Raw genomic sequence first — 21,410 nt, 5'->3', positions numbered from 1 at the left:
CTTGTTTATATATGTGTGTGTACAGTATCTAACTTTCTTCGCCGTTCTCCCCCGCGCCCTTGATGAGGCGTTTGTTGCCCCTCTTGCCTCCTGGTCCACGCGGCTTGGCAAAGGCCTGCTTTAAGGTGTGCTCCATCGGGTGCACCTCCTCGTACAGGAATTCTTCTGTCAGACCATCACCACTGTCTATCTCCATCTACAAACGCACGCACACATTAGTTTCATAAGTTAGAATCTTCAGCAGATGGAAGCGTTGGTCGTTAAACAATAAGTGGGTGATGTTGTACCTTTTTGGTGACCTCCAGCTGGTAGTCTCTCTCCACCTCGTCCAGTAGCCTGTTCTTACAGCTGGAGTACAACATCCTCTCCTTGATACTGCAGGTGTAGCCAGGCATCGAATATATGAACACTGGAGGAGTGCATGAAGTGGTCAGTTGATATTTGTTGCTTCACTGGATCAGTTATAATCGTGTCTGCTGTTTAAGCTCCTTGGACAAAGACACAGGAACCTGGTGCGGTGGCACTTAACTTCAATCAAATAGAAGTAGTAGACATATGGACATTCTTTGTACAGATTGATGTCATGTCTAAAAGCTGCAGTTAATTATTTTTAACACTTGGGGGCAGTGGAAAAAGCTGAAAACACATCATTGGTCCATCTAACCTAATAAAGTTGTTATGGCTGACACATTAGCAAACAGTTGACCTTTTACACACCCTGCCGATGAGAAGCAACAGTAACATTCATTTGAACTTACAAGCTGTCTCGCTCGCCTGTTACGCTCATTCTGAAGATATGATAATATAAAATATTTAAAAAAATTAAAGCAAAAAATAAAGAATTAAGTCTAAAATACAAGTGAAGATAAAAAAAGTTTTTGTAAAAATAATAAAATTAAGTGTATACCAAGTAATGGATGACCAGTGCCTATTAGTATACATCAATAGAAATGAGAGTAAGATAAGCAAAGTTACTGTGACTTGTCAAATCTGGGCGAGAGTGTGTACTGACCCAGCGCCTCCTGCAGCTGACCCTGGTGGGAATGTTTGAAGATGAAGAAGTGGTATCTGGGTGAATCTGTGGGGATCCTGTAGGGAAGATCGTGGGTCTCTGTGGGTTTGGTGTGAACCAGCTCGATGGTCTCTCGCTCGACATCCAGCCTCTGAGACACAACGTGCACAAAAAAGCTCTGGGGTCAAGTAATGCACCGTTGATTTTGCTGTTTTTTTTACCAACAAGCACTGGTATGAGGGGGGTATCTTACATGTTGCAAGCTGTTCACTTTAATAGTAATAAAATATTTTTTAGTCTGAGCTCACCAGTTGTATGTAGTTGATACGTTTCTGCTTGAGTTGCTGCAGAGCTCGTTTGGCCTCTTCTTGTAATGGGAATGCAAGGCCCTGAAGAGCCTGTGCTCTTTTGTCTAAGCCAAACTCCATTGTAACCTGCACAATAAAACAAATATAAATAAAATAACATGACTGCTTCAGCAGGAAATGAATGTACATGTACAGGACAAGACAAACCTTGGCTCGTGGGGTTGGATTCCCGGTTCGTCTACGTTCATCCTGTGGACAGAAGAGACAGTTTTAAAAACTGTCCACCGCTTTCTTCTTCATGTAATCACTTGAATTTGTATCAGGAGAAAAATCTACATACCCATACAACTTTATCCTACAAGAACAAAAACGTTGAAGCAATCAGGATGAATACAGAAGATTCTGCATAAATAACATACCAATTAATCCATATTCAGACATATGATATTGTCTTAACTCTACCTCTGTGAATTTAATTTGTTGCAGTTCCTGCTCGGCAGCTGTGAGAGGAGCTGGGGAGGAGCAGGACGACATGTGACGCAGGTATCCCTGGAAGCACACGTCCTCCTGCAAACACAGACAGACCCCAGGACAAAAGGGGGTTGAGGTACTTTGTCTTTTAAAGAAGATTCATGGGTGAGTTTTCAAACCTTAAAAGTTTCACTGACCTCGACTGTGCCAAACATTTCATCTTTGATGTGACCTCCTCCGAACTCTTTCTTCAGTGTGGCACGGGTTGCTGCATACATCATCTTTTGCCTCACCTGGAGGACGGCACAGCAGACAGGAGGACAGAATGAACTCCAGACATGGTTTTATGTAATGACCACTTATTTTACTTATCAGTCTTTATTTTTTGACTGCATATAAAAATTACACTTCAATTGTACAGACAAGATATAAGATATAATGTGAACTTTATTCTTAAATATCTTATTTCTTCTTGGCTCTAATCCCAGTTGGGCCGCAGCCTTTCTGTGTGAGTTTTGCATGTTCTCTCTGTGTGGTCTTCCTCCCACAGTCCAAAGACATGCAGATTGGGGTTAGGTTCATTTGAGACTCTACATTTACTGTAGATGTGCATGTGAGTGTAATAGGCTGTTTTTCTCTGTATCATGCTATACACTAATGACCTGTACCCCACCTCTCACCCAATGCTGCTACGATTGGCTACAGCTCGACCCTCAGGATAGATAGAATAGATATTATAGATAGAAGGATGGAAGGATGGAAGGATGGATGGATGGATGGATGATCTTATTTCAGTTCGTTAAAGTGTTTTTGAAAACCTGGTTTTAATCTTATTCCAGGTTTACAGTAACATTGCAGTGTTTTGAATGACTACATTTGAAACTAGCTAATCAGCCATGACATGTGGATCAGCATCTCCTTAACTTACTGCTGATTGGTCAGGTGACCAGGCAATGAAGACCCACTGGTATCCCTGTGCATTCTGGGAGTCCAGACGATAGAGGATGTAGCAGGGCTCCCGAGGCGGTAGCAGGGGCAGCAGGCACTGGTCGTAGTCTCTGTCCCAGCTGTATGCAGGCTCTCTGAATGAATCTAACACCAACTCCTCTGCAGACAGAAAATATGTGCATCAGTAAACTCACCTCAGGATTTAGAATGAGTAACTAACTAAGTAAATTTATTCTAGTATACGTAAATATCTCATGTTTACCATTTCTGATGACAATCTTCATGATTCTGATGGCACCTCCCTTCGCCCCGGCCAGAAACTGACTCAGCTCAGATGTTGCTTGAGTAACCAGATATAAGGCAGACAAGTCAAAACTAAGGATGGGGGGGTTGAAGCAAGTGAGTCAGAGTTAGGTAAGTAAGAACCTGAGACTCCACTTCAGGGAGAACATTTGATCCACTGCCAGGGACTCACGCTATCACCTTAAGTGACTCAGAAGGACCCACAAATGTACGAAATGACCAGAGAAATGTGAGTTTTACTGATGACACATCCTCCTCATCCCCTGGTTTCAGACTGTGAAAGGGAAGTTTGATGCTGAAAACTAGATTTAACCATTTGTTGAGCCCCACCCCCCACCCCCCTCCTCTCTCACCATGGTTACCAAACACACCTGTCTCATAAATGATGTAAGAACGGGTGAGGAAGGAGAGAGAGAGAGGTATGCTTCCGACCAACCTGTCCCCCTACGCTCCAATTACCAAATGCAATAACACACATCCATGTATATACGTTGCTCTTGAAATATCCATAAATGCCTGTAAGTGTTAAATATCACAATTACTGGCATCACAACACCGATCATAGACACATTAACTGAGAACCAGACTTGTGATGTCAGAGACATTTTACAGCCCATGATTATTTATATTAAAAGCATTTAAATGAAAAAGATGAAGTTACTTGACATTTAAATCCCTAAGAAATCTGAGAATATCATGAATGAGACTAAGAAAAAAAAAAGCAATTAGACTGAATTTAGAACCAATTTAGGGACGACTCAATTAACAGAGTGGTTTTTCTTTAAGGATATTGAAATAATTTCCCTTTAAAAATGCGCTTACCGTTAATTCCAGTTTGGTGTGACATCTTGTGGCAGTCACCTCTACACACTGCTCTCGTGCAACAAGGACCAGGTCCAGGTCTGTGTGTCCTCTCTCCTGGTGTCTGCTCGGCAGGTAGGCTGCCTCTCCACTGATGGCAGACAGATGGACCCACGCACACCAGTGACATTAACGCCTGGAGGGTGACTCGGGAGATTCCTAACACTTGAAATACAATCTGCGGAACCGTGGCTGATGAGTAATAACGTGGCTGTCAGTGGATATGCCACCCTAACCGCTGATCTAAAACTCTTTGCGTATCGATGACCGCAACTTTGAAAAGTCTCGGTGGGGGTGCCTCTCCCAGGTCACATACCGTCCTGTTCCGTTGTGCGAGGGGCCCGCCGAGCTGTGGACGAATCCACTGCTCGTGACATCAGCGCAGGGTTTTCAGATGCTGCCAGGGGGACGCACGGAATGACATTTTATCACGGTGGCCGCAGCAGATACAACTGCATGGTCTCAAATTCCAGCCACGGAAATGTGACACCAAGGCAGAATCTGGCCACTAAATAACATTGTTACCTGCACCAAGAGCCGTATTAAAGCTCAGGACATGTTGTGCATATAGACAGAATGTGTTACTATTGGCAGCTGATGAAGAGGAGAGAGTGAGGCGGACAGCTCAAGCAACACGTGCACTGTTAAAATATGAGAATGTACATGTTCACATTCAAACACTGTTCAACTCAAAGTGTAAGAGAAGAGCTGCAGGTGTGTACACAGGACGAGATGGCTCCTAAATGTCAGTACAAATAAATCCATCGCTGACACACTGGCAAAGTCACTGAGAGACACGCACAGGTTTGTGAAGATTTCCTTATTAGGTCTTTGCTTTGACTTCCATTCATTGTGGACAGCCTAACCAAAACCTTATCCCTAACATAAACCTTGACCAACTCATGCCTAAACCAAACCTTAACCTAACCACAATTCACAGCTTACCACTGACCTTAACCAGTACTGCAGGAATGACACTTTGCCACATTAGGTCCACTGGTCCTGGTCAAGGCCACAAGGTCAGTGTTTACACAGCAAAAGGCACACACGAGTGAATGAGTGTGAAAAGTTAAAAAGTTATCAACAATCTTAAAGACAAGTGCTTAACCTATCAGATGCCCCCCCTCCACACACACACACAGGTTGGTGAGAGAAAGATAAGTGTGCAACTGTGAGGTTACCTGTGATGGGATCATCCATTATTCACTCTGTGGTGAGCACACAACCCAAGCATCTATACATTATTCAGCAGAGCCCCCCCCCCCCCCCCTGCTGCAGGAAGACACACTTTGTGTTCAAATAAATACAAAAAAAGAAAATACCCATTCATCAAAATGATTAACAATGCCTGTGTTTCTCTCTCCCACGTGCATGTGTGTTCACAGATTGGTTTACCAACTGAGTTTGTTGAGTGAGATTGCATGAGCGATGTGTTGTTGTTGTGGGAGCAGCAATATACCAGTCAACAGAAATGAATGAGCAACTATCTTGATTAAAGAGACATAGACATAGACAGAGATAGAGATAGATAGAGAGAGAGAGAGAGAAATAGAGATATATAGAGAGAGAGCTGTGTGTGCCATTGAGCATCATGTAGTTAGTGCTGACTAAATCATGGGACCCATAGTTAAATTTCAAAAGTTGAAACTTAATGGCATCCAAAAGGAGGAGAGCGCTCTTTGATCTTGTGAATATTTCACATCATCTCCAGTAACTATAGTGAACATGAACTAGATCCTTCTCTTCTAATAAAAGCTTTTGGCTGCATTTTCTCTTTTTAAAATTGTAAATGTAATGTCTAAATGTACAGTGTTTATGTTCGCTCCATATCTGGTGATTGATAAGTGTTTATTAAATGCTCCAGATAAAAATTATTATCTTTATGGAAATAATGAATTGCTTTTATACTGCATTATTATATTATATTACATTTTATAGACCAAAGTATTTATAAAAAAACAGTTATTGTCAGATTATTGATAATAAAAGTAACCGTTAACTGCAGCTATATAACTGTGTATTCAGATTTCGAGTAAAAACACATCATTTTTAGATCGAAAAACAAGTTATCATTTATATCAAAATTTTTAATAATAAAAACACTGAAAATGTTTCACACACATTATACAGGACACACCATGATAAAGGGTTAAAATATTCAAATTTGAATTCTATAAAAAACAATAAACGTTTTACAGAAAACATGTTTTTCAGTTGCAGTCATTATTAAAAATACTGTAAAATACTGATGGTAGAATGTTAAACTTAAAAATATTTTAAAAATGGCAAGTATGTCTCCAACATACTATTACACCAGTGTTCTTATTGTGACAAAATACACATGAAGGTATTCCTGCATCACTGCATGATGGCCATGTGTTACACCGTACGAGGATTCACTCCCTCTACAAGTCCTCAATGCACGGAAGCCAAAAGTTCTGTTGAAAGAACAAGAGGAGAAAACATAAATGATCACTCTGTTCATCGCTGTTTGTTCAGCAGTAGCTGATTCAGTGCATTTGATCATCTCACCATGTTCGTGCAGGCGCTGGCAAACGTCATGTATCTGGGGTTAAACTGCAGCGTGTTGATGGGTCCTGGATGTTTCCCATCCAGCACGGCCACCTTCATCCCGCTCTCAGTGCTCCAAACGTGGACTCTCCCGTCCTCTGAGCCTGCACAGCAAGACGTGGTTAAACAAGATCAGGGAAGAGGTCTCACAGGAGGGTCGACAAAATATAAAGCGTCAGAATGTTAGCTCACCGATCATAACAAACTGTGAGTCTGGAGTGAAGCAAGCCTCCAGGGAGACGCCTCTACTGTTGTTGTAGCCCTTCAAATGAGCAGAGACAGAGAAACCCTCAACCACATACAAGTAACTGTAAACAGGTGCAATTCAATAGATTTGTGGCTGAGTGATTAAATGACTGTGTATGTCTCTTACAGAAAAATTGTGCAGCACAGATCCATTGAATGCATTGACGACACGAATCATCCCTCCGTTTGTCGAGATGAGAATCTGTTTCCCATCGTTACTGAACTTGAGTCCCGTCCAGTCACAGACGCGATTAAACCTCGACTCAAAGGAGGCGAATGGACCCTTTCAACAGGGAGATATAAGGTGTTATAGACACGACATAATACAGCAGCAGTACAAAGGGCTCACACACTCAAAGAAACAAAACGTGAACACAATGATTTTGCAATTTACCTTGTCGAAAGCCCGAAGGTCGTAAAGTTTAATGGCCTGTGATTCCACCCCTGCAGCAAATATCAGCCCATCAGGGTCGAAGGAACAAACAGGTTGCCCCAGTGGATTAGTCAAACCCTGAAAGACAGACACACAAATAACTAGAACGGTACTCAGTAAAGCGCATACCTCTACCAAGGCCCAACAGTCCCCTTGAACTTAATCTTACACCAAGTAATACACACTCATACATATCAGTTCCTTAAATGTGCCTGATCAAGACCAATGAACGGTTCCCTGGGTAAATGGTAAAAATGTTGAAAAATGTCCTATCTTGCAAAGTATAAGAAAGTGAATCTGCATCAAATTTTCATTGGTTCTTTCCTGACCCATCCTTCCCCCAAGTTTCAAGGAAAACCAAACAACTAACAAACACACTGACAGGGGTGGAAACATAGGCTCTGTGCCGGAGGTAATTCAGAGAAAAGGTGAAAAGTTAAGACAGAAAATATATAAATAATACCACCATATTTCAGCCAAATTAATTTTTGACTCGTGTTTGTGTCATACACTTTACATATAGAGTTTAATTTACTATATTGTGCTTTAGCTGCTGTATTTTGGTCCAGTTTTCCATCTGAGAGGGCGGGTCCATATTCCTACAGCAGTTCTGGGGACACCCAGTGGACACAGGACAAATGCTTATGAATATAAAGAGGGGTTTGCCTGCTGTTGACATAAAGCACCGTGATGTGCACTAATTTCTGAAGTCCTGCTTTAAAGCACTAACAGCTACAGCAGTGGGTGTACACATTGAAGTCACTGCCCACAGAGAGCAGAGGAAGTTTCATTTTCCAACTTGTTCACAGAATAATCACCTGACAGTTTTGAGAGCGTAGGTCCCAGATCCGGATCGTCTTATCCAGTGAGCCTGAGATAAACGTATCATCCACTGGAGACATGGAGAGAGCAATAACCCTGAAACCAATATGTGGTAAACAATCAAGTTAAGTGCAACAAGGAAGAGAACAGGTAGCATGAAGTGAAAGTAATGGCACCTGTGGAGAACTGGGTAACTAGTTGCTATGTCAGAGGTAAACATGTTCACGCTGATCAGGATTATAGTTTACCATTACGACTCCTCTTATGTCTATGTATTCAAGTGTAATTGTGAAGATATACTTGTCAGCATACTAGGATAAGATATGGATAATTGATAGATTAGAAGATGTACTTAACTCATAAATGTATTACAGTATTACACAATATTAAAATATGATATTTGGCTTCTTGGTTTGATCTGGTTAGGACATCAAGACCTTAAATACTTTCCAGTTTACACTATGCAGGAGAACCCAAATGTTTGCAGGTCTTCTGTTTGTATTTGTCTACCCATCACATGACAAGGGTCATGCATACTTTATGCTTATGTAGCCTCTTATTATGTGGTGGTCCAGGTGGTCACATACACTCACCTTGCAGTGTGTCCGGGGAAATAGCGGATGTACTTGTTGTCACTCAGAGACAGGTATCGTATGGTATCTGCACGACACAAAACATTTTCATTCACCAACACTAAAACATGTACTTTAAGTATATTTCTCATCTTGGTATTTGGTGCTTGTGTACCAACAGGTGGCTATCGCGAGTCCCAAGGAAGTTATGTTTTCATCCCTGTCCACTTGCTTGTTTGTCAGCAGGATTACAATTTCCATTAAAGTTTGTGTAGGGGTGGGGCGTGACCCAAGGAACAAAGCATTGAATTTTGGTCTTGGTAAATGTCAAGATTTTTTTCCCCACTTTCTTTAACATTGCGAGATGGGCTGCTTTTCAGCATTTTGGTTGATTTCTCAAAGAATTCATTGCAGATCTTGATGTGGATCTGAGCTCCACTGAGTGTCGTTTTAGTTACCATCTAGTTTGTTGGAGCTGTAGACCACCGTCTGTGTATCTCCATGTGTGTAGCGGATGAGGTCCACTCCATACTTCTTGCTGAACAGAGTACGCTTGGGTCTGAAAAAGAGAGAACACAATGTCAGTCTTCTGATCACATAAGAGCACAGGGAACATCCTGCACACCCCGGTTCATATTGATTTTAGTATTTAGATAGAAAAGGCCCATTCTAAGGTATATAAAACAAAAATTCATACAATTTAGTTGATTACACACTAGTGAAAACATCACTGGGATTATTTAATATTCAATTTCTGCCAATAGATCCCTTTCATCTAAATCTTACACACTGGGCCTTTAAAACAACACAGAATTGAAAGAAATTCATTTCAAATCTGAAAGCCTGCTTCAAAACAGTGTACGAGCAGAATAAAAGAGGAAATAGATTAAAATAGGTAAAACAAACATTAAATGGGAAAATCTGTTTTAAAAACAAGTTGAAGTGGCAAAACGATACAAATAAAATAGAAATGTGTAAAATAAATAGATAAAAAGAACAATGGTGGTATGAGTTTGGGTTTCGTTTTTATGGTATAATATATATATATATACTAACTTTCCCTCCTGGATGTCATACAACACGATGCAGTCGTCGTCGCTGCTGGATATCGCATGTTGTCCATTCGGACTGAAGTCCACACAGTTGACTTTCTGGGAGTTTTCGCTGTAGGTCCGGGCCACTCGGAAGCTCCGTAACACACCGTCCGTGATCTTCATGTCTGCTGCGGCTCCGAAACATAAACACAGCCCGCAGAACACGACCTGCACGGGGCCCTCTGTTATTTCTGATCTACTGGAGCCTGGGAGTCAGTTCTGCTGTTTGTCTGCTACTGTCCTCACGGAGCCACGATGCGAGTTCAGTGCTCATGTTTTCATTCAAACATTAAAAAACAGTCATATTTCATTGTGTAAACAACAAGCGGCCATGTTGTTCCAACCCGGACTTCTTCTTCTTATTCTTCTTCTTTCCGGCAGACTAGGCACCATTTAGTGCGTTGCTGCCTCCCACCGGTAGGGAATTATCACTACAGATTATGCCCTCAGTTTATATCTTGCGATATAAATTTGTAGTTTTAAGGAAGTGCAAGACTTATCCAGCTCTCTCCTTCTTATACATCCCATTACCAAGCAGTGTTTTTACTGAAAAAAACCCCTGTAAAGTTTAGCATAGGTAAAGTTTTGTGTAAAGTTTTACATATATATATATATATATATATATATAGATGTTTCTGTCAACTTCAATAGTGAGTGAAATACAATATCAAAACAATTCTTTGCTTGTGGAACTAAATATTAGTTCTACAGTTCATTAGTGTGACTTTATTCAAAGTTCATATTAACAATATCGTAATATGTTCTTGTATTTTGAAAAATATACTTCTTACAAACCTCATGCTTTTATTTTGAAAGGTACCACTCGGAAGTAATGTTTCCTGTTTGTGTGTGAGAGCTTCTCTGAGGTTAATGTCAAACTAACACTAATCCACCATGAACAGCTGTAGAAGAATAGCCCGGACCGGTGACTGGAGCTCCGGAGTGAAAACCCTCCTGACCCCGTTCAGATCGCGGACAAACTGCCGCCGGGACCCGGGCCCAGCGTCCTTCCTCAGCCGGGGCCAGGCCACCGCCGCGGGGGAGAAACCTCGCCTGACAGCCGCTGACCTGGCCCGGAAGGTCCAGCAGGAGAGGAAGACGCCGCCGGCCGCCGAGGCTCCGGTGTCCGCTCAGCAGAAGAGGGTGGAGGAGCTGAAGCGATTCAGTCTGCAGCTTCAAAACGTTCACCCTAACGTGCTGGCCAAACACCTGCTCAGAAGCGTGCTGTACCAGGATAAAGATGTAGTGGTCATCAGTAAACCACATGGAGTTCCTTTCAGAGGTAAACAAACCAGCAGCCTGCCCCAGTTCATATTACTCATCTGCACCGCTTTATTGACTTGGCTCGATTAGGTTGTTCGTGGGGATCAGGTGAGAGAATATATTTCAAGTGCAAAAAGGTCATTAACTGATTACTTGGACAAAATCAAGTTTGCCTCTGATGTAGGGCTGCAACTGAGAATTCACTTCATTGTTGAACAATCTTTCAGGATTTTGTATGTTCCTATATATGAGATAAGTCAGTATTTGTTGATAACATCAGCTGCCTGATAGTATTGATCATGCCTTAGTCCTGTTGCAGTATTGAAGATGTCTATAATGACTGTTTCAATGGTTGGATATATTGAATCTCAAGCTGAAGCTGGATGAAAACATGTGTTGTTGTTGTTGTTGTTGTTGTTGTTGTTGTCTCTCAGATGACTCCAGGGTCACGTCCATTTCATCTGTGCTTCCTGTCCTCTCCAAAATGATGGACGGGATGAAGGTGAGGTCTGACTCGCAGCTGCTCCCCTGTCTGGGCCTGGAGAAGGAGATGACAGGAGTTATCCTACTGGCCAGGAATAAAGAGGCAGCAGAGCACATACTCAACCTGCACAGAAACAACCAAGTGACAAGAAAATACTGGTAAAATATGAATATAATACACTTGCATTACACTAGACATGCACTGAACTCCGGATAATCTCCTGACATTCTCCAAAAGGGCTCTATGCTCCGGAGATTTCTATGTTGTTGTGAAAGCGTCTGATTGGGAAATCTCCTGCTGTGTTCTTCTCATGGGAAAAGTAAACTCTGGAGAAAGTCCGGACCTAATCGTGTGGACATTCTCCGGAGTTCATGTCTGAGAACGGCTTAATAGATTCAAGGTGTCACATGCAAGGTGTCACTTGCCATACTTCTCAGTTCACATTCTCCTGTTCACTGATCTCCCTCAGGGTCATCACAGTGGGGGTTCCTGTGCCGTCTGAAGGACTGATTGATATTCCCATCATAGAGCGAGGAGTCGCAGGCCCTCGGCCGCACTACAAGGTGCCTCTTCTGTACTTTACATGCTGTAGCAAGTATTTTTTATTTCTGTTTAGTCATTGATTAAAACTCTATTTCATTTCAGTGTTATTGCAGAACTGCTCAATGTAAGGTGTGTGGTTTCTTCATTCTCACGATTCTTTTTAATTTCAGATGGCGTTAAGTCCTCTTTTCAAAATGAATGATGCAGGTGATGGTGTAACCAAAGTGCGAGCTCATAGACAAGCTCATCCTGCCGTGACCAGGTACAGAGTCCTGGACAGCAGCGGTGGCTGCAGCCTTGTGGAGCTTCAGCCTTTAACCGGTTAGAAGATTCTTCTTAAATTACTGACAATCTCTTTTTGTTGTCTTCAGCTTTAACTTTAATTTCTTCATTTTTCTTGTCCACAGGAGCGAAACACCAGATGAGGGTTCACATGGCCTTAGCTGTGGCTTGTCCTATTCTCGGCGACCATAAATATTCCCACTTGGATAAACTGGCACCCCAGGTACAGTGTGTTTCTAATATAGCAGAGACCAGGGTGAAACTGACACATGTACATAAACCAGCAGCAGCATCAGCATCGGTTAACAGCCAACATCATGCCACTCATGTTTTAGTGGCAGATTTTAAGTTTGTCACATCATTTCACTTGTGCTCCACCGACAGACACAATTCTCCACTAATGGCATATGGCAATAAATGGTGTAAACCCCATTTGTGTTTAATTTGCTTAGAGACCAAAATAGTTCAGTGTTTATCAGTCACAGCTGCCTTCCTCTCTTAGAGGTTGTCCTCAAATATGACTCGAGCTCAGTCTCACATGGGACTTGAATAGTTAGAAGCGGAATATGCCAGAGAATCAGTAAATACAGGTGGGGATGGTGTCTGCCACTGGAACATGAGTGACTTACCTCTAACAGTGAGCAAATGCCTCAAAAGCATCTACCAGCAGTTTGGTTTTGAAGTAGGACAAAGGACAAACTCAGGCACAGCCGGTGTTAAATGTGTACTTTGATTGGTGGATGGTCCTTTTTAGTTTGGCTGTGGCTCAGGATGTAGAGAGGGTTAACCCCTAACCAGAAGGTTGCTTGTTTGATCCCCGGCACTTCCGGTCCGCATTTCAAAGTGTCCTCGGGCAAGATACTGAACCTCAAATTGCTCCTGACGACTGTGTGTGATAGAAAACCCTCCTGGAAGCCAAGATTTAAATCTGCTCCATCATGTTTTAAGTTCTTGTTTAAATATTAACATGTTCATTTAAATTCAGAAATTGAGTGTTATTTGCCTATACTTGTATTTGTATTATAACTTATTTACAAAAGGAAAAGGACGACCCACATTCCTACAAGTTTTTGTAAATAACTTAACTGTACATTTTGGTCCACAGAAATTACCGGAACGTGTTTTGGGAAAGCTTGGCCTGGAACAGAGCAAGATCCGGCATCTTCCTCTTTATTTGCACGCTCGACAGCTGACACTGCCACAAGTTAGTCAAGCAGACGTCGACGTGTCCTGTCCGCTGCCTAAATACTTCACACAAACACTGAAGCGACTGCATTTAAGTCTTCCCGACAAAAAGGAAGATCAATAACTACATCCTTGCTTTTGTGTTAAATTCTGTTCAGTCCAAACGATGTCTTCAAATTAGTGGGCATCAGTTGTGAAGGATTTCAGCCTGAAAAAGTGTGTAACCATTTAAATTAAATGGAAATGAATGCATTACCTCTGCCAAGAAGGTTATGTTTTCATCTGTTTCTTTATTTTTTTTAGCAGGATTATACAAAAACTACAAAACCTATTTCCTCCAAACTTGGTGCGGGGATGATTCTTTGGAAGAAATAACATTTTTCTATTTTCTTGCATTATATTTTTTGACATGTTAACAATTTCCTTTTATATTTCTACTATAAGAACCAGACAATGTGTGCGATTGATCGGCCTTGGCGGAGGTATGTGTTCCATTGTCATGCTAGTGTAAAGCTGAGGTCAATCAGAAGAGACTGTAGTAAATGACTGTACAGTGCTACACAACTTGTTTTAGTAATAAACAAATGAAGAAAAATTGATTTACAACTATTTTTCAATGTAGTAAAACTACAATTACGTGTCATTTCCCTGGAGGTATCATGTGAATGCTGTAATAAGTCAGTTTTAAAAGGCCCATTGGGAATCCTTGTTTCAAACATCAGTTGTATGTCCAGACTAGTGAGTGCCAGATTCTTGTCATTGTCAAACTGCATGACACGACTCTTCATTCAAGGATTAACAGTGGAGCTGGACAAGGATGTTTCCACCTGCATATCCTGTTTAATAACCAACTATACACACAGACATACAGGAGTAAGTTGGCAAATAAAATCCTTGACGGGTGTTCTTTAATGGATAGCTTTGACCTGAGAAAAATGTTTCCGCCCACATGACTGCAGTATAGCACTTGACCATGTGAATTTCTGAGGGTCCGCTTGGGTTGTCCACAAGCACAAATTACGTCTTTTTGTTGTTTTTAGAAAAAACAGGCACAAGTTTTGTATTTTTGAACATATCAATACATGATTCAATATGCAATCAGTATAGAAAAAAAAAAGAAGGAACCTTGAGCAGTGGCCCCTGTAATTGTCCTTTAAGATGTAATGTATCATAGTGGGACCTTGAGGAGAAGTAAGACATTAACTGACTGTGAGGATAAGAAGTTGAGGGAGAAATATCTTCATATATTCAGAAGATTTGACTTTTACAGGAAAAAGTAACACCTGCTCAGCTGAGACAGCAGCAATCCAACAGACTGACCAGTGTTCCCGCAGTGGTGAGAATAAAACCTTGCTTAACTGCCAGGTTACAGAGGCGATGGCTTACGTTGGTGGTCAAGAGAAAGAGAAGTCCACCCAATCAGCTGAAAGCAGAAAAAGTAAGGAGAGAAATTCTCGTGTATACTCCTCAGAAGAAAAATGATTGTTTCAGAAGTTGATCCATTTTATTTGAGATGGCCAGTGAAGTTTAAAGTCAGGACAGCTACTGCATAGTCAACAATCAGTGACTGTGGAACGAGTCCCCATCAGTCCAGACAGTCCGCTCAGTTTAGCCCATGTTCTCTGCACTGACACCAATAATCTCCTGGATCTCTCGGACCACGATGATGCGAGCCAGTATTTGTTCCACTTGCTGATTTGTGAGCGGCTGCGATGAGTACCACATTGGGCTGTTGGGTGCAACGACAGGTTCTGGAGTCATGTAGTACGCATCATTGCGTCCTTTAATGCTCTGAGGACTGGAAAAAGGAAAAGAAGGGATATTTTTAAAATATTTTTTTGTCTTCATATTGAAGAGTAATCCAGCTAAAAAGGGTTTCTGTGATTTAATGTCACTCACCATTTGAAGAGGTAAAAGTCATAAAGTTTAATGGGACAGCGAAGTGGATTCTCCGGATCTTCAATCTGTTCTTCATACATGTCGTCAGTTCCTGAAACAGATGTCACAAAAGAAGTCAGCGTCAGCAGTTTCTGCTTCTCAAAGGCAGCAATTCAAAGAAAGACTTCGACTGAGGCTAAATGCAATGAGCACCTTTCTGTCCGGCACTGTGTGGACCTTGTCCTTTGAGAAGGCGGATGCTGGTTGCTTTGTCCTTGGCATTGGTGGGGTTCTTCCTCGTGTGTCTGAGGACCTTAGAGAAAGCTACTTTCATGTGCTGTTCAGGTGTAATCAGGCAGAAATACCTGAAACAAAGAAAGATTTTTAACAGTTTACATCTACAAGTGTGTTTACATCTGAAATACATAACTATCATTACAGAGAGCAGATTGGGGCCAGTAAGTGGTGGTTACTCACTTTGTATTGAAGTACATTAGGGTAGTGAGGAGTGTGGCTGGCGAATGTGCACCGAGCTGTTTACACTCCCACAGCATCTCCTCTGTCACATGACTTGGAATGATGTAACCTAAGATTTAAATGCAAAAATAAGTAATTGTTTTAAATTGAAGAACAAAAAACAAGCGTACATGTTGATTCTTTCTCACCTAACGGGTGGACACTTGGTTTCCAGCCATCAAGGATGTTGTGTAAGGACGCACAGAAACGTGTGTAATATGGATCAGCGAAAACATCATCCACACGTCCGTTGTCGGCGATGTACTATAAAGTGAAACATAAAGAAATACCGTATGATAGGATTTTTGGATGGTTAAACAATCTTCATGTTCAAACAGGGTGATACTAACCTTTTGTATACACAAGAATACATAATACAGAACGTCAGGGGAAAATTCTTCTTCTTCTGATCCACGTGCTTCCTGCGTCATCAGGGAAAGACCCAGGTTTAGCTCGGCTACAGCACTAGACACCAAGTCTTCTTGAAAACGCAGCGGCTGGCGACCTGGACACAACCAAAGAGAGATGAACACAGGCAGAATTCATTAACTAATGCTACAAAGTTCACTTGCTAATTTCTCAGTTACAAGAAGGAAAGTTAAAAAAAGTACTTCATGACCGGCTCATGAAAATGTATTGCTTCTGGTGGTGTTAATACATATAATGAAATATATCAGTGTTGTTGTGAATGTGTGATAAAACGATTGACTTACGTCCTATTGGGGCAAGACTGGTTTTCTCCTGCTTGCTTAACTCTATGTTTTTCCGTTTCGCCCAAAGCCGCCAGACCTCCAGGCCTTCCTCTGGCTTTAGACAGACAGGAACCAGAATTTCAGTTGGCGGTTCAGCTTCAGCCTCCGTCTGTACTTGACCCTGCACAAAATAAAAAAGTGAATGCTTTGTGGGAAAGAGGGCCGCAAAGGCTAAATCACACCTTTAGATAATTATGTCGAAAATAATTCACGCGTGGTTTTTAAAGACGTCGGTCTGAAAAAGGACAGAAAAAAACCCAGACAAATAGTAAAAAGGGAAACATCAGGAGAAAAAGCAAGATGTATTAGGAAGGTCTCCAACACTATAAGAAGCGTTAAATTGGTAGATTTCAAATACTGATTTCTGGACTACAAGAATACATGTATGCCACAAGTTTGGGTTCATTTTATCCTCCACATTCCCTGAGCTTTGGAAAAACACACTACAAAGCATAGGACCAACTCAATTGCAGGTCTAGATGTCTGTTAGTAAAATTGTATTCTAACCTGCAGATGGAGCTGCTGTTCTTGCCCCTCTTCTCCTTGACTCTGTTGATTTGGGTCCCATATGTGCACCGACTGTGTAGTGTTGTAAGTCCCTCCTACAGCCTGCACTGCCACAAGGTTGTGAATGTTCCCGTTCATGAACTGCGCTGGGAACAGGGTCTGTACCATTTCTTCCTGTGTCCCAGCGGAGGCCAACTGCACATCTGCAGACCTGGGGGACATTTTGTCCTTACCGTTGGTGGTGGTAACTTGCACTGTGCTGTACGTTTCCTGTGGTAAGGCAATGTGAGTTACACCCTGCTGTTGTGGCGCAGAGTACACAGGGATGGTCCAGGTCTCACCTGTGGGACCTGTGATTGTCCCTGTGGTGCTGAACAGCTGAGCACTGTCAACTGTGAGCAAATCTGGTCGTAGCGACACATAGCTTTGCTGCTGCCCTTGAGGGATGGCCAGAACAGTAGCCACCTGCTGACCCTGTGGAACAGCATAGGAAACAGCTAGAGGGACATCCACCTTACGTTTCTTGGCAGGTTGGAGAACAGCTGAGGCAGAACCAGACCTCCTCTCTACCTCCCTAGGAGAGTCCTGTTGATGGGTAGGAGACATGGCCTCTATGGTCTGGATCTGGATCTGTTGGCCATCATGTAGCTGAATTTGTTGTCCACCCTGCAGTTGAATTTGTTGTCCACCCTGCAGTTGAATCTGTTGTCCACCCTGCAGTTGAATCTGTTGTCCACCCTGCAGTTGAATCTGTTGTCCACCCTGCAGTTGAATCTGTTGTCCACCCTGCAGTTGAATCTGTTGAATATGTTGTCCACCCTGCAGTTGAATCTGTTGGCCTCCTTGTAACTGAATATGTTGACCAGCCTGAAGCTGAATTTGCTGGCCCCCTGGCAGCTGAATATGTTGCGTTCCTTGTAACTGGATTTGTTGTCCTCCGGCTACAGCTGCAACCAGCTGTGCCTGAATCTGTAACAGACAGCATTGTGTAAAAAAAAAAAAACACAGCAAAAATCCATCACATGGATACACCTGATATGAGTGACTGATATTAAACTGCACCTGCTGTTGCTGCTCCTCTGTGAGATCTCCATGCTGGATGAACTGAGCTGTAGAGATTCCCTGCAAATCCTGCTGGGAGGGCGAGGCCACCTGAAGAACCTGGCTGATGGTTTGGCCATGCTGTTCTTGGATCTGAACCTGGCATAGAGGGGGTAGCATGGAAAATAAACAGACACACAAGTTCAAAATAATATACTTCACAGTTCACTGACAAATTATGACGAATTCCACGCATTAATTTCAAGGAGTTTATCTCTAAATTAATAATGGTATTTTTGATAAGAAAATATCAAGCTTCAATGATACAAAAACAATTAACACTGAGACAGGGTATCAGGGTAAGTTGTCAAAGAAACATTTCTTCTCCGCAGAAATAAAATAGAGAATCTTAACCTAACGGGATATTTATACAATTACAGACACAGTAAAAGACAAGTACAGGAGTTGCGAAACGGTGAATTATTGATCATATTTTAATGTGTAGCCACAGACATTTCTCTAAATAGCAAGTAGGGAAGAGGCATGGTTAACCATGAAGTGAATAAATAAAGGATTAAGTGAATGCTGTCTCATGTACTATGAGTATTATAGTGTGGGAGCTATACTGTCAATGGGAAAAACTGACGGCAAATTTATTTTTGTTTCGACCTGGAATCTCGAATCTTTTCTCAACAGTAAGAGGATTCAGGTGTCAGAGCTGGCAAAACAAAACTACTTAACTCAAACTGCAATTAATGTAACTTTAACCAAGACAATCAAACACCACACTGCTATTTGATCTGTTTTACTCTTGACAGTGAGCAACGACTGTGTTTCAGGACCCCTCCACCCTGCCCCATCTGGCTTGTAATGTTGGTGAGAAACAGAAACTGGCTATAAACCAACCTGCACTTGGAGCTGCTGATCAGACCCCTGGTGCACAGACAGCTGAGGTGAAATCTCTGCAGAAGTCACCTGTACCCATCATAAAACACATATCTAATAAGTATATATGGGCCGTGTGGCTGATTGATAAACTGTGATAACATTGTCCAAGGAGAATAACCATTCTAAGAAAAGGATCTTACCGGGCAAGCCAGCTCTAGGAGCGACCCTGCCACCTCTGTGCTGTCTGTGTAGATACAGTTGGCGTCCTGCTGCTGGTACACCATGGCTGTGGTGGTGGCGGCACCTTCCTGCTGGTTGAACTCCTGCAGCACCTCGGGGCCCTTGGAAAGACACTCCAGGAACTCCTTCATCCTGTGCTGGGGAACAGTGCGGGCCTTCTGCCGCACATACTCATCGAAGGACACCACCCCACTGTCCTGCTCATTCATTGTCACTTTGACCTGAAGGGAGAAGAGAATGGATCTGAAAAACACTTGAAACGCTTCAAGTCCCAAACATCTCATATTCATAAAGGGCTGCAATGAAAGTTTCAATGCAGATCAGTGTAACGAAGAGGAGGCAGCTGTTTACTCTAGGACCTGCAATTATATTAGCACAACATAATGAACTTTAAAAGTATAACTTCAATAGCTGCTAATTTAAAAGGGTGCGTTGTAATAACAAGGGACAAAGTGCATTTTAACTTGTCCTAAAATGTCTTCTACGCTTCAACTTTTTAGTAATTTAAACATAATTCACATAGACAGCACACATACACGTACATGTATATTATGAGATACTTATTTTCATTATATGCGTGAACCAGTATCGAAGCACCGACACTACGATCACCAGACATTTTTAGTTCTGGTTTAACAACAGCGTCTACGTTAGCTAGTTGTTAGCATGCTAGCTTCCCACTTAGCTAGGCAGTGTTTTGTCACAACACGCGCGCATATGTGGATCAATAACTGTATTTAGACACCGTTAAATACCAAAGTGACGTCTTATAAATATACACCGTGTAATTAAAACACCGTGCGCGTTAACAAACACCAACATAAACAGTCCATTCATTGCAGTTGCACGGGGCTAACGAGCTAGCTAACCGCGGTGCTACTGCTCGCTAGCTAGCTCGGGGGCTCCGGATCCCGTCATGCTACCTTAAATAAAACGAAATCCTCTTCTTTCCGCCAAGGCACGGTGTTTAAAACTAAAAAGCCGATAAACGTCGAACAGCTACCAGGCAGCGTGCCACTCACCCCGCCACATAGTGAATGTGGCAGCGGTGGAAATCCCCACAAACAATGCTGCGATTAGATAGAATTAAGAAGCAGCGGCGGCGGCGGCGGGCGGCAGGCGAGGTCTCTGACGTCTGCCTGTTTCGGGGGCTGAGCTGAGATCCAGGCTGTGGTGCGTAGAAAAAAAACAAACAATAAGTTTCCCGAAGCTCCAGCAGAGCTCGGATTGATTTGTCCAGAGGAATCACGGGTAGTGTTCCTACACCCTGCACCGCACGAACACACGGACAGCAGCGGGCCCTCGGTGTTCATCCAGCGGGATATAAAACGACGGAAGTAAAGGCCCCGAGATCAACGCGACTCCTCTTCAGACTGATGATGTGCGAGGCGGCGGCCTGTCCTGCTAACACCAGCCCCCCTCCGCCCCACTGCACGACCAACACATGTGGATCTGTGCTGCTGACATATCAACACTGAAAACACAACACACACACAGACCCATGTGCACAATTCACCACACATGTCCCCATCTGTGGTGGAGCCTCATCAGATTTCATTATGTTTCTGTTTGAACGGGCCCTCACCAAAATACCACAAGTACCATCATATCTACACATGTACTTATTATCTATTACCTATTGTTGTTATTATTAACTAAAAGATAGATAGATAGACATATAAATATATCTATCTATCTATATAGATAGATAGACAGATATTTAGATAGATACATAGATATTTAGATAGATAGACAGACAGACAGATAGATAGATAGATAAACAGATATGTCGATATTTAGATAGATAGACGGACATATAGATAGATATATAAATAGATAGAGAGGCAGACAGAGCAGACAGATAGATAGATAGATACATAGATATGTAGCTAGAAAGACAGACATATAGAAAGATAGAAAGATAGATAGATGGATGGATAGTTAATCTGAATGACAGCATCAACTGCAGGCTATGTAACTACATACATACATACATACAGACAGACAGACAGACAGACAGACAGACAGACAGACAGATAGATAGATAGATAGACAGACAGACAGACAGACAGACAGACAGATAGAAAGAGAGAGAGGTAGATAGATAGATATATGGATGGATAGTTAATCTGAATGACAGCATCAACTGCAGGCTATTCTCAAAATCTAATCTCCATTTGTGTTTTATTG

General features: G+C 42.2%; 3 protein-coding genes across 8 annotated transcripts; 1 reads left to right on the top strand and 2 right to left on the bottom strand.

Moving 5' to 3' along the window:
- On the bottom strand, positions 1-10,025 carry LOC117761820 (WD repeat-containing protein 82-like). 3 transcript variants are annotated; one of them, XM_034586090.1, is made up of 17 exons: positions 9,604-10,025; positions 9,006-9,106; positions 8,569-8,635; positions 7,972-8,071; positions 7,115-7,231; positions 6,848-7,003; positions 6,667-6,736; positions 6,436-6,578; positions 2,720-2,893; positions 1,989-2,084; positions 1,783-1,887; positions 1,661-1,675; positions 1,528-1,569; positions 1,321-1,446; positions 1,013-1,163; positions 288-409; positions 1-196 (listed from the first exon to the last, which is right to left on the bottom strand). In XM_034586090.1, the coding sequence occupies exons 1-17, from the start codon at positions 9,762-9,764 to the stop codon at positions 29-31; spliced, it is 1,914 nt and encodes a 637-aa protein (XP_034441981.1). In that variant the 5' UTR covers positions 9,765-10,025; the 3' UTR covers positions 1-28. The 3 variants fall into 3 exon arrangements, with proteins under 3 accessions (XP_034441981.1, XP_034441979.1, XP_034441980.1); XM_034586088.1 differs by lacking the exons at positions 6,436-6,578; positions 6,667-6,736; positions 6,848-7,003; ... (3 more) ...; positions 9,006-9,106; positions 9,604-10,025 and adding exons at positions 3,002-3,079; positions 3,865-4,138 and having other exon boundaries at positions 2,720-2,898; XM_034586089.1 differs by lacking the exons at positions 1-196; positions 288-409; positions 1,013-1,163; ... (4 more) ...; positions 1,989-2,084; positions 2,720-2,893 and adding an exon at positions 6,134-6,341 and having other exon boundaries at positions 9,604-10,012.
- A 449-nt stretch (positions 10,026-10,474) lies between these two features.
- On the top strand, positions 10,475-14,028 carry LOC117761827 (mitochondrial RNA pseudouridine synthase rpusd4-like). Its single transcript, XM_034586101.1, has 6 exons — positions 10,475-10,923; positions 11,339-11,546; positions 11,858-11,951; positions 12,102-12,252; positions 12,339-12,436; positions 13,319-14,028. The coding sequence occupies exons 1-6, from the start codon at positions 10,536-10,538 to the stop codon at positions 13,520-13,522; spliced, it is 1,143 nt and encodes a 380-aa protein (XP_034441992.1). The 5' UTR covers positions 10,475-10,535; the 3' UTR covers positions 13,523-14,028.
- A 194-nt stretch (positions 14,029-14,222) lies between these two features.
- LOC117761791 (glutamine-rich protein 1-like) lies at positions 14,223-20,750 on the bottom strand. 4 transcript variants are annotated; one of them, XM_034586033.1, is made up of 12 exons: positions 20,144-20,660; positions 19,181-19,441; positions 18,999-19,067; positions 18,114-18,251; positions 17,052-18,020; positions 16,506-16,665; positions 16,143-16,297; positions 15,942-16,056; positions 15,754-15,862; positions 15,490-15,641; positions 15,298-15,388; positions 14,223-15,196 (listed from the first exon to the last, which is right to left on the bottom strand). In XM_034586033.1, exons 2-12 carry the CDS (start codon positions 19,427-19,429, stop codon positions 15,007-15,009), a joined length of 2,397 nt encoding a protein of 798 aa, XP_034441924.1. In that variant the 5' UTR covers positions 19,430-19,441; positions 20,144-20,660; the 3' UTR covers positions 14,223-15,006. The 4 variants fall into 4 exon arrangements, with proteins under 4 accessions (XP_034441924.1, XP_034441923.1, XP_034441926.1 ...); XM_034586032.1 differs by lacking the exon at positions 20,144-20,660 and adding an exon at positions 19,798-20,118; XM_034586035.1 differs by lacking the exon at positions 18,999-19,067 and having other exon boundaries at positions 20,144-20,750.
- Positions 20,751-21,410: the final 660 nt, after the last annotated feature.

Source organism: Hippoglossus hippoglossus, chromosome 5 (assembly GCF_009819705.1).
Source record: "Hippoglossus hippoglossus isolate fHipHip1 chromosome 5, fHipHip1.pri, whole genome shotgun sequence".
NCBI lineage: Eukaryota > Metazoa > Chordata > Actinopteri > Pleuronectiformes > Pleuronectidae > Hippoglossus > Hippoglossus hippoglossus.
This window is presented reverse-complemented; position numbering and strand designations above follow the sequence as displayed.